The 22520-nt window shown below is 35.7% G+C and overlaps 1 protein-coding gene across 1 annotated transcript in view; it reads left to right on the top strand.

The window, feature by feature from the left end:
- Window positions 1-22520, top strand: part of ADAMTS19 (ADAM metallopeptidase with thrombospondin type 1 motif 19) — a 269639-nt gene that overhangs the window by 229357 nt on the left and 17762 nt on the right. Inside the window, exons 20-21 of the mRNA XM_033181355.1 lie at window positions 3533-3737; window positions 6852-7004. Of these exons, the coding sequence (XP_033037246.1) occupies window positions 3533-3737; window positions 6852-7004 (358 nt within the window). The remainder of the gene's footprint in view (window positions 1-3532; window positions 3738-6851; window positions 7005-22520) is intronic.

Raw genomic sequence — 22520 nt, 5'->3', positions numbered from 1 at the left:
GAAGCTGATTATCATCTTTTCCTGTCTTTTGCATTCCTGCTCTAACAATCCTGCCCCAGGCAAATATCTGCTTTAAAAGAACAGGAAGAATGATATATAAAAGGATGTGCATAAGAGAAAAGTACATGAACATACCTTCAGTAACGTCATGTTCTTTGCACCTTCCTGGGTGCAGGCTTTACAGCCTAACTGCATAAGTGTGTGAACTAGTAAAGCTTTTTCATGATACAGAGTAGTAATCAGGTACAGTGACCTAGGGAATTATCCTTGCCTACCTTCAGGTCCTTGGATCATTTCCATTCAATGCTAGACAAATAAATAAAGTAACATTTTTGGCCTTGGCCCTGTCAGCTAAAGAACCAGGATCCTTACTGTCACTGCTGTTCCTCAGAATTCTCTATCCCCTTTAATAGATATTAAGATGCTAAATTATCTTGTGTTAAATAATATTAAAATACTTCAAAACATAATTTGTTTCATATTGCCATATAGTTGTTCCAATTTGGTGAAAGAGCCATGGCTTTTTCTGATACATCAGGAATCTTGAATGAACTGATTTGAGGACTAGAGCATGTTTGTTGTTTCCCAAGTTGGTCTGTGAAGGAGCAGAGTGTACAATACAACACACTATTTATTTTTCATTCCCTGACCTCAACTATCTTGGAGAAAAATGTCTCAATAATGACTTGGTAAAATGAATAGTTTTAAAAGGTCAGTACATTTCTGAGTGAGAAATTTTTGCAGCTGAGACTGGAAGTCTCTTTGTTAAGATTATTATCTCCCTTCCCTTGGAAAAGGAGGCAATTTATTTTGAACCACGAAGCTGTGATGTTAGTGAGGTTAAGCAAAATATGGGAAAGAAAGAAATGAACATGGGCAATTACTAAGGGTCACCACAGGAAAACTTTCCAAGACTTACTGGAAGAGTACATCCTTTATTCCTCCTGTCTTTCCCCTTTCTCCAACTTAGTAAAAATTTCTAATTTCCATTAACATTTATTGAAAAAGTCACTAAATGGCCTGATGGCATTCTATGGGCCAAATATAAAATAGATGAATTCACTAGTAAATACCTTTGTAAGTAGAAGGTCTCTCAGAGATAAGGAAATGGGATCCTTCCAAATTAGGTAAGTTCTAAATCACGAAAATGTTTTCTTTCATTAGAATACATTTTATATTTTAGTTCTTATTTTTCAGTGGTTTTCATAAGGAATAGCAAAAGTAACTTTTTATGATTGCATTGAGGATCTCAAATTTTTATTTTACTTAAAAATATGAGATTCCATGAAATTGCAAGTAATTCTCTTTTCAGTACAGAAGAACCCAGTAGTGTCTACTGAGTTCCATAGTTGGAAAAGATATGTAGATGGACTTAGATTGGGATTATTTTCTGGATATTCTCTTGCAGAAATATGAAGCAGAAACTAGACTAAATTTGGAAAATATGCACTTTAGGAGAAATCCACCAGGGAACTCCAAACAAAAATGGCAGGTCTGCAACATGCTGGATAGACCAGGAAAAAATACCTTGTAAAGCCTTCCATTTCCTTTCTCAGAAATAGAAACATAAAATCATTTACAATTAAACTAACTTACAGATGAGATTTACTAGGCTGGAAGAGGATGTGACTCCTCAAAATGTGGATCATTGCTAGGAATACTTGGTTTTGGTAAATCTGGAATAATTAAGGTTACTTCTGTAAAACAGAGAGAAACATAAATTCCATTTCAAGGAATGTTTATGGCTGGGCACGATGGCTCATGCCTGTAATCCCACCTCTTTAGGAGGCCAGAGCGGATGAATCACTTGAGATCAGGAGTTCAAGACCAGCCTGGCCAACATGGTGAAACCCCTTCTCTAAAAATACACAAATTAGCCGGACATGGTGGCAAATGCCCATAGGCCCAGCTACTTGGGAGGCTGAGGCAGGAGAATGGCTTGAACCCAGGAGGCGAAGGTTGCAGTGAGCCAAGATCACGCAACTGCACTCCAGCCTGGGCAACAGAGTGAGACTTCATCTCAAAAAAAATAAGATAAAATAAAATAAAAAATAAAATTTTTATGAAAAGCTATTATGTAAAAGTGTTACGGATGCTAACTAAAACAAAACATTGTTATATACCTTTGAGGAACTTATATATTACAAAGAAAAGAAGGCCAAATTCATTAGGTAGCCTTTGAGCCCCTCTGCTTCCCTAGGGAATATGTAATAAGTCATGTTAGTGCTACAAGCCAGGTGATAGAGAGCAAAGAAAAGGTCAGTCCCCACTGGTTGAATGGAGAAGCCCTTCTAGGAGGAATGGGCGTGGGGCTGGCTGTCAAGGATCCAGGCACAGGATGTCATGAGGTGAAAATAGAAAGTGTTTGGTAAGCAAGATGAGCATATGGTTTATTTTCCAAACAAGTGGGAGATGAAGCTAGAAAAATATATGAGTAAGTATGAATCATTTTAAATGGAGCATTTTAAATATGCTCCAGTGTCTATGACCATATCAAAGCTAGACATTGGCTAGCCTAGAGAAGCATATGTAGCTCCATGTGGGAGGATATAGGTCACAGAAATCTAGTTGCTGCTAACGTGTCATATCTTGGTGATGCTTTGTCCAGGGAAGAGGCCAATCACAGGCTTCTGTTACTTTGCTAATACCCCCACATCTCTCACTGTTAAGTAGTCTACAGCCTCATTTGAATTGTTGGTGCCACAACTTTGTAACCTTTGGTAAGTTATTAAGCCTCTGTGTGCCTGAGTTTCCCTTTCTGTAAATTTGGCCATGATAGTTGTGATACCCAATACATAAGGCTATTGTAAAGATATAAATTACAAAGAATAAGAATAACTCCTGGATATTAGCAATTTTATACTTACAAAGTCCCACAGTATAGTGATATGGTAAGCAGTGAAAGACAGTTTATAATATGACATGGACAGAGTCTGATGGACACTGAGATTCTAATAAGAACAAGTTCCTGAGACAAGAAATACAGAGCATTCAAAGCAAGAGGAAGCCTGGGCATCTTGGAGAAAACTATTGTGTTTGGCTAAGAAAAAAAAAAAAAAAAGGTATAATGTCACCGTCTAACATTCTGCTAACTCTAGACATGTCAAAATATATGGTAGTGATATGGTTTGACTGTGTCTCCACCCAAATCTCATCTTGAATTGTAGCTTCCATGATTCCCACATCACGGGAGGGACCCGGTAGGAGGTAACTGAATCATGGGGATTGGTCTTTCCAATGCTGTTCTCATGATAGTGAATAAGTCTCAAGAGATCTGATAGCTTTTATAAAGGGGCGTTCCCCTGCACTTGCCCTCTCTTGCCTCCTACCACATAAGATGTGTCTTGCTCCTCCCTGCCTTCCACCATGATTGTGAGGCCTCCCCAGCCACATGGAACTGTGTCAACTGGACCTCTTTCCTTTGTAAATTGCCCAGTCTTGGGTATGTCTTTATTAGCAGCGTGAGAACAGACTAATACAAATACATAGGTATCTTTTAACTTGTTTCCAGTGACTCTTGCTTTACTTTCAGGTGGATGATGACAGAATGGACCCCCTGTTCACGCACTTGTGGAAAAGGGATGCAGAGCAGACAAGTGGCCTGTACCCAACAACTGAGCAATGGAACTCTGATTAGAGCCCGAGAGAGGGACTGCATTGGGCCCAAGCCCGCCTCTGCCCAGCGCTGTGAGGGCCAGGACTGCATGACCGTGTGGGAGGCGGGAGTGTGGTCTGAGGTGCATACATGCCCCATTTCTATTCCCGTTCCTACTCTGACTCTTAGCTTGTACAAGATCAGGTTGGATCATGTTCAGAATCTGCACGGAAGTTTATGTTTTTCTATACTCTTTATTAATTTTGTTAATGATTAAAGTAATACATTCAAATAATTTTGAAATAGAAAAATACAAAGATATTTACTTTCTATTCTATAAATATTGCAACATAATCAAGGGCATATTTTATATACATTTTAAATTTTGCATTTTTACTTATATAGTATGACTACACTCTTGAGCTGGCACTTATTAAAATACACACTTAACTCATTGCATATCGCTGAACATTTAAAATGGAAAGACAGAAAATTAACATTTAATTATTATATGTGAACAAGGAGTACATTTTTACTTAATGTTTAGTATATTGTTTGTATTTAGTCACCTGTGCAGGAAACTTAAGCTTCATCATTTTATAAGTAAGAGCAATATAGCTCAGAGAAAGTAAACAGTTTACCCTAAGTCCTACCTAAGTGCTGGGATTTGAACCCAAGGTTGTTTAACTCATTGCACCCTCCCAACCCCTACAGGTATGTAGTGTATAACATACAGTTGTGTTCCATGCCAAACCATAGTGATTAATTTTCTGTTATCATGATGCATATCTTTGCATAATAATAAATAGCACTCACGACTTACACTTAGTGGGTGCTCTGAAGCACTTTAGGTGAGGGTCAGGCTACATTTACTCATATAAACATACTTACATACTCATATTCACACATGTACCAACACAGCTACACACACAAAAAGGAAAATCATCCATCTATGTAATTTCAAAATACTAGATAGGATGCAAAAATGATAATTAAAAAATACTGTATTGAAGTAGCTACTCTTTTGAAAATGAGGATAACATAGCTTAGATAATACAGTTTCTAAATATCTTTCAGTTAACCCAACCCCCTCCAAAAAGCACATTCACAAAAATCCTGGCTTTCTCTTTTCTTACTATTCTAGGTTATACTGTTTAATGGATTCTTTTTCATTTATAATGTATACTTTTGAAAATGAATGCCATATCACATCTTACATTGAAATGAATCAGTTCAATCTGGAGAGAAGAATCACATGAACATCAGAGAAACAAAATACCCCACCCCAACCCAATCAAAACATTTTTGCAAACTCTTCAGGAGAAAGCTGATCAGAAATATTCTACTATACAGATTTTTGGCACCAGCTAAGAGAAATAATATGTCACAATGCAATATGCCAATTAAAAAAATGTTTATTGTTTTAGTTTACGTTAAAACTCAATTTTATGAATCAGGCATAGTTTGACTCACAAAATATATATATATATATATATATGTACTAAAGTGCCAAATCACATAGTTCACTTTGAAACTGAGCATATTCAAATGCAAACTTTAAGTTATAAGACAATTACTTATTTGTGCAAGATTTAATATACCTATTTAAAATGTCATTAGTTCCGTGCTTAAGCTTTCGGGACCACAACTGTCATTAAAGCTTGCCAGCATGAGCAAGGGGAGGAGCTCAGCTTCTGCTCTCCTCAGGACTCAGAGCAATGATGTGGAAATCAGCATGATTATTCCTATATGACATCACTGATGAATATATACTGCAACCCTTTCTTTGGACCTCTTCTATACACAAATATAAATTAGACTTTCAAGTTTTGTTACATCTGGTATGCCCCACACACATATCCAGAGCAATTTTGGTCCCAATGTCCAGGTAGTCAGTGGTGCTTGTCTTTGGACAACAGGATTACTTTATGCATATTCCATGATGTGGAAGATAAATGTAAATGAGAAAATAGATTACACCTAGAGAAGATTAGTGGAATATACATATGTGCTTCAATCTATTTTATCACCCTCATCCATTATACATCTCCTATTTATTAAACTAAAGAGTTTTGAACCAAATTGTATTTTAATTCCAAAAAAATTATTTAGAATTATAATTTCTAGGCCGGGCGCGGTGGCTCAAGCCTGTAATCCCAGCACTTGGGAGGCCGAGACGGGCGGATCACGAGGTCAGGAGATCGAGACCATCCTGGCTAAGACGGTGAACCCCGTCTCTACTAAAATACAAAAAAAACTAGCCGGGCGAGGTGGCGGGCGCCTGTAGTCCCAGCTACTCGGAGGCTGAGGCAGGAGAATGGCGTAAACCCAGGAGGCGGAGCTTGCAGTGAGCTGGATCTGGCCACTGCACTCCAGTCCGGGCGACAGGGCGAGACTCCGCCTCAAAAAAAAAAAAAAAAAAAAAAAGAATTATAATTCTAGGAGTATATATTATATAAAGAAATTCTAAATTTTGGCCAGGCACGGTGGCTCACACCTATAATCCCAGCACTTTGGGAGGCCGAGGTGGGTGGACCACTTGAGGCCAGGAGTTCAAAACCAGCCCAGCCAATATGGCAAAAACCCATCTCTACTAAAAATACAGAAATTAGCCAGGCATGGTGGTGTATGCTTATGATCCCAGCTACTTGGGTGGCTGAGGTGAGAGGATCACTTGAACCCAGGAGATGGAGGTTACAGTGAGCCAAGATCACACTACTGCACTCCAACCTGGGCAAGAGAATGAGACTCCATCTCAAAAAAAAAAAAAAAACAAGTTCTAAATTTTATTTTTGTTAAGATTTTCTCTATTTCATCTTTGAGAAATGACATGCTAGGGAAATTGTCATTTTTTACAAACATGTCTTCCATCTAAATAAAAGAGTACATCTTAGAAAAAGTAAAATTATTTTTTTACATAATTATATTTAAAATGTGATATCAAATTTTAGTAAATTTAATTTTCATCATACTGTATTTATCTTTCCCAGATAATCCCTGTTATATTACTCTCTGTAATAATGGTTCAGTATTCCTGAAACCACTTATCTCCAGCATTGTGCCTTAAGCTCCTTCTGGCATCAGATACTGGTGCTTAGCCTGTTGTTACCTTTAAACTTATTATTTATAATTTTATCTGGCTTTTATATGGGTGATGGGCTCATGAGAGATTATTGGAAACCAATACTTAATTGAGTCTATCATCTATATCTCCTATTCACCAACTTTATCTAAAACCTCTGATGTTATCTTCCAGTGTTCAGTCAAGTGTGGCAAAGGCGTACGTCATCGGACCGTTAGATGTACCAACCCAAGAAAGAAGTGTGTCCTCTCTACCAGACCCAGGGAGGCTGAAGACTGTGAGGATTATTCAAAATGCTATGTGTGGCGAATGGGTGACTGGTCTAAGGTGAGAACCACTCTGTATATTCTCAGTAATAGGTTTCAATAATGTCCGCATTGCCCTGGGTACTATAACCATATAGCATGGAGTTTAGGAGGGAAGGAGAATAGAATTAAACATCATGGGATATGGAGCATTATATACCACATCCAAGTGTAGATTCTGGCTGGCTGTCCATGATCATGATCTCTATATATAAACTGTGTTAAAAATTAAGATAAAATGTACAAAGCACTTAGCACCACACTTGACACAAAGGAAGCTCTCGAAAAATAGTATAACTATCATTATTGCTGTTTTGTTAATTTTTATTCATATAGTTCTTTCTCAGAATATTTTTTCATAAAACTTATCTAAATAAATAGAATACTGTCAGATAAGTCAGTTCAAAATATAATTAAGTAAGGTAGCAGAAGAACCAAATGAAGGGAACTCAGCTCTTACTAGATAAAAGGCAGTCATTTTCCCACCAATTTTGGGAGTTGTGTATGGTAGAAATGGAAAGGAACAAAATTGTTGACATCCTTTGGTCAAATCAAGTGAACACAATTTATATGGCAAATGAACAGTAAGTTTAATTCACGATAATAGTGATGCCTATTCAAAGTTTATGTGAGTAAAGTAGAGCCTCATATAGGGCTTTAGAAAATACCTGACCTGTTCATTCTATGAAATACTAATGAACCCCATGTTTTAAGGTAAAATTCTGATCATTTTTGGGTGAAAATAGATCTCACATGTTATTTTTCAGAAGTGTAAATATGAATCAATGCTCCCACTTTCAGCCATGATATTACATACTGACTGTCATGAAATCATAAAATTCTAGGGCTTAGTTCCATGCTCAGATGGTCATAATGCTTTAGATGAGACATAATAAATCCTCTCTCCTTTCTCTTTTATTGTATAAAAGAGAAAAGAAAGTGATGGTTGCTGAGGTATGGAGAGGAGTATAATAGTTTTTTATAAATAACCCTACAGGGCTTTCTGGGAGAAATATTTTCAATATAGAAAATACTGTGGTTATCCCACTTTCCCAGTGTTGCCCCAAAGCAATCCATGGCATTTGAAATATAAGCTATTTTCTTGTGATTATGTATGCCTTTTATCTCTAAGAAAAGTTTGCATATTAATATTGCATCTGAGTTATCAGTAAACTAGACTCTCTTGCTACTACTTATCACATTCAAAATTCACATTGGGACTCTTTAAAGGATGCATTTGTAAACAACATAAATCAAACCCTGCCTACAGCAGTGAGAAATATTCAGCTCATTCCATGGGAATTTTGATTGGTGAATCACATAAGGAAACTTCACACTTCAGAGTAAAAATCTTTGAGGCAGCACAGAATTCTAAATTAACTACAACCAATTTCTTTTATATTCAGGATTTGTTTCCCTAATTCTAAGGGAGACAAATGGAGCAGGATAATAGGGAAAGACAGTGTCTTGGAAGTCAGGAGATATGGAGGACAATTCTCACTCCCTCTTGGCGTAGATAGGTCAAGTGCTTAAGCCACTGAATTAATGCCTTTGTGTCTTTCTTTCCATATGAGTAAAATAATGAAAATGCAACAGTGTTTTCAAGCTATATGTATAACAACTGTTCCTTTTTTAATTTTGTTTCAATAGTTTGTGAGGAACAGGTGGTTTTTGGTTACATGGATAAGTTCTTTAGTGTAAATGTATAATAACTTTTCATTCATCATTGAAGATACATGATAGGATAAGGAAGTGGAAAAAGTACTAGCAGCAAGAAGGGAGGGAAAAATCACCTGTTGCCCCCTTTCCATTGTAGGAACTCATTTGTTTCTTTTGACTAGTGAAATTCTAGATATTTTCGTAGAATGAAACAATTCTGCTCTGAAAATATTTACAAACCACCTGAAAAAATGAGCTATAGTTTTCCAACTTTGGTGATAAATAGAAAAATTAAAACGTAGGCCAGGTGGGGTGGCTCATGCCTGTAATCCCAGCACTTTGGGAGGCCGAGGTGGGTGGATCACTTGAGGTCACGAGTTTCAGACTAGCCTGGCCAACAAGGAGAAACCCCATCTCTACTAAAAATACAAAACTAGCTAGGCATGGTAGTGCATGCCTGTAATCCCAGCTACTTGGGAGGCTGAGGCAGGAGAATTGCTTGAACCCGGGAGGCGGAGGTTGCAGTGAGCCAAGATCACGCCATTGTACTCCAGCCTGAGTAATAAGAGTGAAACTCAGAAAGAAAAAAAAGAAAAACTTAAATGTTAGTTGTTGTTAATCTCCAATTGACTATAAAATTCAGAAGATGTAATTGCAAAAAAACCCAAAAGATTCAAGTTTTATTGTAATGTGTGACACAGAAGTACAAGCTCATACAATGCTGCATGTGGAAATATGGCTAGCAAACCCTATTTGCTTGACAAACACTATTACTTTTGGTGAATGAAACATGCCTACTATGTGGCCTCTGGTTAAATCTTAGGTGAAACCAAAATTAACTACGGAGATCATAGGGAACACTGATTGTGCTTTTTTATGCTAAACTAAAAAAATTTTTTTTTTAGTTTTACAAATATATGTATGTAATTCTTAAATATAATTGGATTGAATTACTTTTAATTGGTTTTGTGGTGTTACTGTATGGCTACCCAACTAGAACATAGCCTTTGTGAGGAAAGAAAAGAATAGCTTCAAATACAGTTGACCCTTTAACAAAACAGATTTGAACTACACAGATATACATACATACCGATTTTTTCAAGCAAAGGCAGATCAACAATACATTATTTCCTGGTTGTGAGACCCCGCTTTAAGGAGGGCTGACTTTTTACACATGTGGGTTCTGCAGGACCCACTCAAGCTTGCATGGATTTTGATTATACTTGGGCTGTCTTAAAACCAATGCCCACATATACGCAAGGAAGATTGTATTCATCTTTATTCCTGGCCTTTTAACCTTTGCTTGTTGGCCTGCTTGTTTCTTTGGTTATTTAGAAGATCCAGTAAATGGTGCTTTTGTCTGTCTACTTTCGGACTTTATATGAATATAAGTGCTTTTTTCCTTAAAACCATTTTTTCCCTTTTTTATTATAACTATCTCAGCATCGCAGACTCAAACAGTGTGCACAAATTAAAACCAGTGACTCCATGTGAATTTTATTGATTTCACCCTTCATTTTGTACTTCTATTATATTACTTTCATGTTAAAATAAAGACCATCCCAAAATAATTACAGAGAGAAGGAATAATGAATGCCACGATTAAGTTTCAGTGATTAAAGTATTCAGGGACAGAGAAAACACATAAATCTCTTATTCTTATCAGCTGCGTCCTTGAAACAGGAATAGCAACAAGATGTGTGTGATTGTGGGTGGATTTCTGTGCTCCTCTGAGGTCAGTTAATCTGACAGTTTCACTCAAAGTCTGCCCTAATTTTAAACTGTCAATACTAAAGTGGACTTCAGCCTTGGATTTGCTTTAATCAGGAATATTAAATGTACAATTTTTAAATAAAGTCTAGCGCTGAAAACCTGCTCCTCCCTTAATAATATAGCTGGGTCCCTGGGAGAATCAAAAGAAAATATATCCTTAGCTTCTCCCACTGCCTAAGAATCATTGACTGCTACTGGGCAAAGGTAGTATCTGCTAAATGGAGGATGACTGAAAAGATGGCTTATGCGTCAAACTATGTTCACTGCATTTGTATCAGCCTACATGATTTATATCATATATATTTTGGGTGGTTTTGTGTAAATAGTGGAAAAATTGCTCTGGGCTTCTGAGGGGAAAAAAGACTAAGGTATATGCAAAGAGTGAAACTTAGGTTATAAAATTGTTGCCTTTGATTTCTTTTCTTTTTTTTTTTTTTTTTGAGGCGGAGTCTCGCTCTGTGGCCCGGACTGGAGTGCAGTGGCCAGATCTCAGCTCACTGCAAGCTCCGCCTCCCGGGTTTATGCCATTCTCCTGCCTCAGCCTCCCGAGTAGCTGGGACTACAGGCGCCCGCCACTTCACCTGGCTAGTTTTTGTATTTTTAGTAGAGATGGGGTTTCACCGTGTTAGCCAGGATGGTCTCGATCTCCTGACCTCGTGATCCGCCCGTCTCGGCCTCCCAAAGTGCTGGGATTACAGGCTTGAGCCACCGCGCCCGGCCTCTTGCCTTTGATTTCTAAGCAAAAGTAACGCAGCCTTTGTTGAACCATGTTCACGTTCATTTCATCAGGAATACAATGACGGCAAAAATAGGACACATACAATGTGGCTGCTTTGCCCTGGCTTACAATATCTTACACAATTATATGCCACGTTCTGACTATATCTCTTTCTGCTATAGACATGTTCTTAGGCTCTTTCATGGGCGAAAACAACATTACACACGTTTCCTGCCAACTTAAATCTTTATTCACTCAGTTAAGCTCTTCTTAGTAGGAACACTGGCTTGAAAAATAACATAGTCTCTAATGTTTAATGAACTGACTTTTTTTTTTTTTTTGGTCCGAATTTGACCTTCCTTCCTTTATTTAAACTTCTGCAACTCTTGATTTTCATTGCTGGAGACCAGCAGAGGAGCAAAAATAATAATAATAAAGCATTATTTTATCTACCTGTTACACAGGATCTGATTATTTATGAAGCTTTTATAGAGTTAATCCTTCCATGGAGTATTAACAAGTGATTTAAACTTATTCTACAGAATTCCGTTGAGAAACAAGACACCTTAAAATTGCACATAATTGTTCCTGGTTTATTCTTATATTTATATTCTACAGTTCAAACTTACTCTTTTAAAATTCTAGGAAATGATTAGTTTTGGACACATATAAAGTTATGACATTATTAATCGATATTTTTGGACAGGGGATTTATGAGCCTTTTTGAAATGATACAAACTAAAATAATGCTGGAAGCACAGTATATCATTTTGGATGATTTAGTTATACAGCCTAGCCAATTGGGTATATATTTGTTTAGAAATGAGAGATACAAAGCCTGCAGTATGATGAGTAATTTTTAACTTATCCTCCAAAATGAAATCACAATTATATTCAGCATGTTCTACTGAATAGGAGAGGAATTGGACAAATGAGGAATCTAAAACTAAAGTGATTTTTTCCTAATGAATAAGTAAAATATACTTATCTAAATACCTGCTTTCTAGCAATAAAAATTAGATTTATGTTAATGGGAATTCTACTTATTCTGAGCTCATGCTCATAGTGAAACTTTTCTAGTTTCCTTAGTTACAAATCTCAACATGGTGTTCTACAATAAATTGTTTTCTCATTTTCTATGGGAACAATGCTTTGGATGAAAAAATAAAATATATTGACTACTTAATAATTTATTTTTATAATTAAAGACCTGTATATATCTGGATTCTTTCTAGTAAAACTAATTTCTTACCATACATATTACTGATGTTATTGAAATCCACTTCATATATTTTATTGTCCTAGGAATCTGTAATAACTATAAGCAAATAAGTATTCCTAAGTTGTTAGCACTCTAATTGTTTTAAAAAGTTCAAAAAAAGTACAAATTGATTAGCTATGCCAGCTCTTTAAGTATGCTTTGCATAATCAAGCATTGTAACCTTGAAGTGTTCTCCTGTTGCATAATTATTAAATTAGAGCAACTCATAACAAACAAGTGCAAGATCAAAGAAACAACAATTTAACAAAAACATTCCTTATGTACATACTTAAAACAAGTCTAGAAAGACAATACAAGATTTATTACCTTGTCATTTTGAGCCTTACCTACATTCAGATTGGCCAGCAGTCAACACAAGTGACTTGATTTGCACCATTTCACATATCCCTAAAGAAAACATTTTCTGTTACTTTTTGTTATGTTGGATTCTTAAGGTGTGTAAATTTGAAGTTCTCAGTAAATTAGTAGGCTGTAGGCGCATAGGATCTTTGGCCTGACCATCTATCCTCTATTTTCTTTTCTTTTTTTTTTTTGTTTAATTTGATTTTATTTTAAGTTCCGGGATACATGTGCAGGACCTGCAGGTTTGTTACATAGATAAATGTATGCCATGCTGGTTTGCCGCACCTATCAACCCATCACCTAGGTATTAAACCCTACATGTATTAACTATGTATCCTGATGCTGTCTCTCCCCGTTCCTCACCAACAGGCCCCAGTGTGTGTTGTTCCCCTCCCTGTGTTCATGTGTTCTCATTGTTCAGCTCTCACTTATAAGTGAGAACATGCAGTGTTTGCTTTTCTGTTCCTGTGTCAGTTTGCTGAGGATGATGGCTTCCAGCTCCATCCATGTCCCTGCAAAAGACATGATCTCATTCCTTTTTAGGGCTGCATAGTATTCCATGGTGTGTATGTACCACATTTTCTTGATCCGGTCTATCATTGATGGGCATTTGGGTTGATTCCATGTCTTTGCTATTGTGAATAGTGCTGAAATGAACATATGAATGCATGTATCTTTCACAAAAGAAGACATTTATGCAGCCAACAAACATGAAAAAAGCTTAACATCACTGATCATTAGAGAAATGCAAATCAAAACCCCAATGTGATACCATGTCACACCAGTCTGGGTGGCAATTATTAAAACGTCAAGAAACAACAGATGCTGGCAAGGCTATGGGGAAATAGGAACGCCTTTACACTGCCTTCTATTTTCTATATAGAAGCTTGTCACCTCTTAAAACTAACATTAACAGTAGTATGTGAGACTTAACACAGTTGATAGGATTTTTTTTTTTTTTTTTTAATAATCATTGAGGACACTTCTTTCCACTGAAGGAAAACTCAGTGAGTCTTTGAAAGAAACTTGAAACCTTGATCTGATACAATCAAGAATATACTGAAGTAACTGACTAGATAAACAGTTTTGATCATGCACCCCTGATGTCTAGTGTTCTTTGCTTTTTGTTTTTTCTTTGCATTGCCAAAGGGTACAAAAATCACCAGAACCAAAAATTTTAAAGAGGGATTTCTTGCTGCCCCAGGGCTATGCTGTACCTTAGTACGATGGATTCCGACATGCCTGTACTGACCAATGATGGTAAATTCCCTACCCCAATTAAAATCAACTTGCAGGGAGTCCAGAGTCCTAGTGAGAATTTGTATAGCTTGCTAGTTTTAACACAACTAAAAGAAGTAGGCTATTAGAGGGAAACTCAATCCCTTCTTGAAAGGATACTTATTTATTTAAGGGGACAGTTAGCAGCAAAAGCAAATAACCTAATTAAATACCTTAGTAGAATGTACAAATAGAAAATGTTAAGTATCCACTGAAACTAGAGAATAAAATAAACACAATTAAGAAAATAATATCTTGTCAAGTAGACACATTAGTAAAATGGGTATATACCAAAGATTTGAATGTCATCATTTTTATAAGATCAAATAATTTCAAAGAAGAGTTATGTGAATGTTTTTTTCTAGCTAGAGAAAATGTGTAGATTGAAACTAAACTGAAATTATCTCTAACTTAGAGAATTATTCCTGAAATAGATTAGCATTTTATACAAAATTATTTTCTAATTATGTCTGCAAATATACTGATGTTTGGAGAAGGTAACTGCTAATAATTTTTATAATTACATAAGACAGGAAAATGTGAGCAGCTACCCCCTAAAACTATCACACCGAAAGCTCTCATTGTCAGATCAGTCCATCATCTAAAGAAATCAAAGATTGTGGACTTAATTTTAAAGCATTTGGACTTTGGAAAAAACCTATCCCAAGATATCCTAAAAAAGAAACATTTTACATTTTATTTTCTTTGAAAACTGTTCACAACAAATAGATTAGTCAGTAATAAATAGGATCCCTTTCCTCAAGAAAGACTTTCTATTTTGTTGTTTAGATATAGCCACTGAGTACTTACAAAACTTTCTACTCACCGTTATATCTGGAGAAGCCATGCAAAATTTCCCAAACAATGACTATCAAATTGTTTTGTCTCTGTCTCTTTGCACTAACAGAATGGAATTTTTTTTTTTTGCATTGCTGTTATTTTTATTTTTATTTTGAAAATCTCCTGAGAGTCTTATTTATTGCCACTAGATATACAGAATTTAAAAATGAATTTCTAAAATGTTTGAATTGCTGAAAACAGTCAAGTACATTGGCTGTTATGATCGAACAGAGCAGAAATATATTAGCTTAAGAAGAATGAGGCACATATGCGGTTATATCTTCTACCTAAAGAAAATGTATACTTCAGAGAGACTGAGATAGCATCTCTCTCTCTCTCTCCCCCCCCGTGTGTGTGCAACACATATATAAGTATAAATGCAAATATAAGAACATGTGTTTAATGTCATTTGTTTTGGAAAATGCAAGGGAAATACTGTAAAAATAAAATCCAGAGGGTTTAATAATATTTTCTTCTTCATAGCCTCTAGCAAAATCAGTAGGCTTATTAATACTTTCAATCATTATTCTTATGCAGCATAATTGGAAATCTATAATTTCATCTCCAAAATCATATCTCAAATTAATTCAGAAAGTAAATGTGATGGAGTTACTTTTGATATTCTTTATAGAATGATGGAGCATACATGCTAAATCTCACGTTTGTGATGTTGAACCTCAAAAGGATTCAATGTTGCAGGGAGTGGGGAGGTATGTTCACATGAAAAAATATGAGAATTTGATAATTTTATAAAATTATAAGCAGTAGTCTTAACACTGAGTGTATTTTACTTAGATATGGTGAAATATGTGTTCATCAACTAATAGAGCCTATCCAGAGATAGACATAACCAGATAACCAGGATAACTAGAGAAATACAAGTTTAAGATGCAAGAAAAATATACAAATGATCAGCCAATTACAAAGATATCACATGAGGTCTTTGGATTTAAAATGTAACAAACAGGCTGGGCACAGTGGTTCACATCTGTAATCACAACACTTTGGGTGGCCAAGGCAGGAAGATCAATTGAGGCCAGGAGTTCAAGACCAGCCTGGCCAGCAGGGCAAAACCCTGACTCTCCTAAAACTACAAAAATTAGCCAGTGATGGTGGTACATACCTGTAATCCCACCTACTTGGGTGGCTGAGGCATGAGAATTGCTTGAACCCAGGAGGCGAAAGCTGCACTGAGCCAAGATCATGCCTCTGCACTCCAGCCTGGGAATAGAGCGAGACTCTGTAAAAAAAAAAAAAAAAAATTAACAAAATTTCTTTAACAAACAGAGCCATGGACCCTGAGCTGGGGGTTCTGGCCTTGAGATTTTGCTTCAGGATTACTGGATGGCACTTCAGCATCCACACAACCAGGGTTTCACATTGGTGTTGATCTTGTTTGCAGAGGAACAGTTCCTTAGTCCTCTTAGCCTCAAACTCCACGTTTGTAAAATGTACCAAAGTAACAACAGGTTTCTTGGAATGTCAAAGTGCTCTCACCATGCAAGTAAAAGTAATAATCCAGTGTCAATGATGTGCATAGTTCAAGGAAATATATTTTGAAATCCTTAAAATGAAGAGTCAATGAAACACAAATAACAGAATGGATTAGAAAAATATACATCTACAGGTCTGTGCTATAGGACAAAATATGCATAAGTACATAGAGCATAATAAATAAATCTAACAAATATGTTTACAAGTAAACATGCACACACAGAAGTAACACGGGAGAAGTGGAGTGAGGGATATCAGGGGGCAACCCGAAAGCTCCATTTAAAGGGTGCAGACTCAACTGAGTCCAATTGCTTTCACATATCTCTTTCTGCACAGCACTTCTAATACTGGATGTTATCATTTTTTTACACTAACTTGATAGGTGAAAAAATTACATCTCATTTTGAAATGCATGCAGTCTTTGACTCAAAAATTTTCTTTCTGAACATTTTGAAAAATGTTTAACAAGATTTTCCTTATGAATGTTTTTGCATAATTTGCTAGCCATATTTATGAAGTTGCTCATTGATGTAGTTTTAAGTCAACAAAAAATTAAAACAACCTGTTTGTCCATTAACTATTTATAGAACTAATGATGCTGTTTTAAACAGGGGAATATTATAGCTTTAAAAAACCAAATTATAGATAAATACATGCTGATAAGAAAATTTCTCCAAGACCTATTATTAAGTAAGTAAATATCATGCAGAATTATGTAGTGTCAACAAAGGTTATTGTAGGTATATTAATCATATACATATTAACGTACGCATTGATCTTATTTTCTACACAGATGTACAAAGAACATTTTATTGAATTACATTGCAGGAAATGAATTTTTTTTACTTATAATTTTACCACATCTATATAATTACTTTTAATTTTATAAAACTTGTTAACAGTTTCTATCTGCAATTTTTTAAAAAAACTTACTTTTTTAATCCTTACATTTTTTCAGGCTATACTATTGAGAATGATTGATATTGTGGATACAGGGAGATGTGAAAATACTATAGAGTTTCAGGAGAGAGTTGAGGACTTGGTACTAGAAGAGGTAAGATAGCTCAGTATATCTGGTTTGAATTCTGTATCTTCTGTTATAAGTTAATGGGTCCAAATGAAATAATTCATGGAAAATTCTGAGAATAGTGTCACATACACAGTAACTATGTAAGTGCTGGCTATATTCAAATTGTAGTATCAGTGGGGCTAGGGAGAAATCGTTGCATTTGAGAATTTTTTGTGAGGTTAAAATGAAAAGAACTTGGGTTGATTATCTGTAGTGGGAGGTAAGAAAGCAGGAGGTGTTAAGGAGAACTCCCAGGTTAGTTTTTTGGCCTAAGCAACTTGTATGGATGGTGGTTTTGTGATATGAGACCTTGGAGAAAGATTAAGTTTGAAAGGGAAGATTGTGAATTCTGTTTTGTTTCAATGTGCTCATCTAATAGTTAAATACTGGTGAGTAGTAGGCAGATTAGGGGAGAGGTATGGGATGGAAATAGAAATTTCTGAGTTATCAGCCCTAAACAGTGTTTAAAATTTCAAAGTGTATGTGTACCTGGGTAGAGAGTGTAGCATGAGAAGAAAAAAACGCAATTCTGAGAAAAAAAAAAAAAAAAAAAAATATATATATATATATATTTAAACCAAAATTCTTGATCTTATTTTCTCAAGACTATAGCCCACTTCCAGTTTCCCTTTTTTTTTTTTTTTTTTTTTTCCAAAACATTTCAAAATCATCTCCCTACCTACCCAGGCTAGAAGTTATCCTTGGCACTTATTCCTCTTTACACAAGTAGGGTTTTGCCTCAGTTACTCTTAATTCCCAATATAATACCACAATCCCTTCCTATATTTCACCAGAATTAGAGTAAGAGTTTCCTTACCTGCATACTCCTCTTCCCACAGCTCCGTCTATTCACAAGAGATGGTTGCATCATTCTTTCCTATACTCTTAAGTACTTCCAGAGATTCACCATTGATTGCGTCAACTACCAGATACTGTGGCTGAAAGCTTTCTGTATTGTAACCTAATCTACGTCTCCAGAATTTTCTCATCATTTTCATTAACTCAGGTGTTCCCACTAAGCTCAGGCCTGAGCAGTTTTTACTTCTACAATCTCTGTGTCTTTGTTTATACTGTTCTCTTTGCCTACAATGTGTTTCTTCCAACAATCCAAATCCTCAAAGACCAGCTGAAGTACCTAGTTTCTCAAAGGGCTTCGTCAATAAGTGACAGCCTAAGAACTCCTTGGTACTTATTGATTACATTAGTTTTTCGCAATTATTGTCTTACATTATTGCCATTTCATTAAGAAAATATTAACTCCTTTACCCTTCTCAAAAATATCTCAGCAACCAGACCATTGCACTATATGTATAAGCAAAAAAAAAAAAAATTTTAAGTATTACACATTTAAGCATTGTATTTTTTAAAATTTTAAATTATTTAAAAACATCGGGGGGGCACACAGTAAGTGTATATATTTATGGGTTGATTTTTCTGACTCTAATTTGATACTAACTAAGATTTCATATATTTTACGACAAAAGATTTATTCACTGATATTTTCCATGAAAGTTAAACTAATCAACATAATTTTAGTAGTCCTACAACTCTCTTCACCTTTTCCTATCTCATAACTCAAACTACTTGAAAATATGTTTTTAAGTAAATTTACCCTTACTTTAATATCAGAATACTTGAGACCAAAAAAAGTTTTTAAAGTTGAGTTTCAAGGAAACAGACAGGCTACTTTTGTGTCCTCTTGAATCCATTTGGCTGGAATACCCCCCATTAGGTTGGATAGCCGTTATCTACCTTACAAAAGAAGTGGGGGATAGAAGCAAAGCTCACTTAAGAATTTTCTCTGCCAATTGGCAAATACATAGTTTATTCTAAGTTGGAATAAGTTAAATATAGCTATCTAATGCTATCTGTGCTATTTAAATCAAGACTTTACTTATTTAAAAAATCAGAACAAAAAACACACACTTCTCTCTCACTTGGCCACAGAGGGATCTGATCCACTTTTGACACACAACTGTTGGACTAGACATGGAAAGTATTTTATTTGAAAAGGAAATTTAATGATTGTCATTCCAAAAAGTTCTCTCTGGTGGGAAGATGTTTCACTGGAATGACAGTAATAAAATAGAAATGTCTTGATATACTTTTTTCACTTTAGCAAACTGATTTCTGATCTGAGTTCTCACAGAATTGCAAGTATGTCCAAAACTTTGTGTCTGTTAATTACTTCTTAATGCAAACATCATTTTTTTCTTCCATTGTTGTGGTGATCAGTGTACACTTTGATATAAAACACATTTTGGTTATTTTGACAGTCCTTTCACAACATATTCAGTTCTCTCTAAATCATTCATAAGCAATCTGTTTGATTTTGTCACACACATTTCCTTGATTTGCTATAAATATATTTAAACATTTTCATTAAAGAGGCAAGAAGAGTTTGAATGTTAGATCCAAATATTAATGAATTAATTAAACACATACACACACACAAAAAAACACCCTCAAATGCCTGACCTCTGGGAATGGATTCAATTCCAAATATCCATGTGTTAAATAAGGCAGACAAATTGCTTTAAAAAGACACTGAAACACAGACCAAAATGAATAGCAAATCTTTAAAAACAAACCTAACTTTTGTTCTTTAGTATGCTTGTTTCACACTCACTTTATTAAAAAGTTGAAAGATGGAACTGCCAAACATATACATAAATGAATAGGAATGCAGCGCTAATAATTTCCAGTAGAAGTCATCGTTTGGTTTCCTTATGAGGTTCTCTCTCCACTGTGAATGCTACTTCACTCTTGTTAAACCACTTTGGAATAATCCATTATTCCCAAAGACAAATCACCCAAGTCTATGCTGTTAACCTTGTTACAGATTGGCACTTATCATTACAGATTAGATCAGGTTCTGTAAGATTGTCTATTATATTGGTTGAGGAAAAAAACATTTGCGCTCTGCCAGTGACAATTTTCCCTTAATTTAGGAATTCCTATTTCTTACAGAGGCCAGCTGGAAATGAGCAAAGCATTACAGAGCCTTCCTTAGCTGTTGGCCTGGAGAATACACATTCTCTCCAAAATATATATCTTTGGCATAGTCTAGAAGTAAGGAATCTTGGGTAATCTCTGTGCTGGCCAAGTGTGAGAATTATGATTTTTAACCCCTAAATGCACTGAAGTGTTTTTTTTTAATTTAAGAATTAAAAAACAGACTGCTGTTGAGTTTTTTAATCTAACAAAAATTTAAACACCTTAGAGTGATATTTTTACTGTTGTGTTTTCTGCCTCTTTGGTAAAGTATTTAACATGACATTTTATAGGATTTACAGCTTGAAGAATCTTACAGTTCCTTTAGGATGTGTTTAACATGCACAGATTAATAGTTCCATGAACTCACTGACAAACTAGTAGATTATATAACCTAAATCTACACATTTATTTATACTGTAATTTCCCATATAGTCCCCAAACCTAAGTAATCTAAATATTCAGAGTGACAAATGACTAGCTAGTACTGAAACAGTACTTATATGACTTTTCTGAAGTCCTGACATGAAAGGTAGAAACTAACATTTAGTTAATAATTTTAAACTTTGGCATTTTACCATCAATTCTCAATGTATAAGACTAGATGTGGAAGTCTTTTCTTTAACCCCATGTTCAAAATCATATATTACTTCAAATTATAACTTAATGGACAAATATGGAACATTTTCTATAACAGCAGTTGTTAGTCAAATAAGTAGAGTTAGTAATTATCTCAATGCATGTTTTCAAAATGATATGATTAAAGTAAAATATCAAACTGCCCGTTGAAGAATATTTCATTCTAACACTAAAATATTTATTGTCTGAGCACAGTGACCCACGTCTGTAATCCCTGGACTTTGGGAGGCTGAGGTGGGCAGATCACTTGAGGTCAGGAGTTCGAGACCAGCCTGGCCAATATGGCAAAACCCCATCTCTACGAAAAATACAAAACTTAGCTGGGTATGGTGGCAGCACCTGAAATCCCAGGTACTTGGAAGGCTGAGGCAAGAGAATCGCTTGAACCTGGGAGGCAGAGATTGCTGTGAGCCCAGATTGTGCCAGTGTACTACAGCCTGGGCAACAGAGGGACACTTCATCTTAGAAATAAATAACTAAAATTAAATATTTATCTTTTTTTCTTTTGAGCTTTTTGTGCCAATCAGTAAGAGCTTCTATCATATACTTTAATTTTAGAACAGTATATATATATATACACACACACATATACACACACCCACATATATATACACACACACATATATAAACATATATGTGTGTGTATGTATTATATATATTTTTTGTTTGTTTGTTTGTTTTGAGACAAAGTCTCGCTCTGTCACCAAGGCTGGAGTGCAGTGGCATGATCTTGGCTTACTGCAACCTCCGCCTGCAGGGTTTAAGCGATTCTTGTGCCTCAGCCTCCTGAGTAGCTAGGATTAAAGATGTTCACCACCAAGCCCGGCTAATTTTTCTATTTCAGTAGAGACAGGGTATCACCATGTTGGCCAGGCTGGTCTCAAACCCCTGACCTCAGGTGATGCACCCACCTCGGCCTTCCAAAGTGCTGGGATTACAGGTATGAGCCACTGCGCCCGGCCTAGGACAGTATATTCTTATACTTCTTCCTTTCACATTCACTTTGAGAAGCACTAATAAATCTTTATTTTTACAAAGAAAGAATTACAAGACTCAGTGTCACGATTCTAGTATAGTTGTTTATGCAAGTTAAATACAGAAAAACAGCATAATTGTTGGCTGCTTGCCAGATAGCAACAGTGTAAGACATCAAAAATTGGCATGTGGGATAGTCCAGTGGATGTCAGAGCCCATGCAGTGCAGAAGCCATACAAGAGTCAGAGATCAATGGAAAGAATGAGTGTCTGCTCTCTCAACAGGAGAGTAGTTCAGAGGCTTTTATGAATAGCCCATTTATAACGTGTTTAGTGAAATTAAGTTGTTCAGAAGTGCCTACGCTGCTTCTTGGCACAGCAGACAACAATATTCTTTGGTGAATTTGGCAGAGACATGATAATGGCTAGGTTATACCATGAGCCATCACATAAATTTCTACATATGATTCATGAAT

This window comes from Trachypithecus francoisi, unplaced genomic scaffold, assembly GCF_009764315.1.
Source record: "Trachypithecus francoisi isolate TF-2019V2 unplaced genomic scaffold, Tfra_2.0 Lachesis_group2, whole genome shotgun sequence".
In the NCBI taxonomy this organism is placed as follows: Eukaryota; Metazoa; Chordata; class Mammalia; order Primates; family Cercopithecidae; genus Trachypithecus; species Trachypithecus francoisi.
Note: the sequence above shows the minus strand (reverse complement) of the source record. Positions and strands in the feature narration are given on the sequence as shown.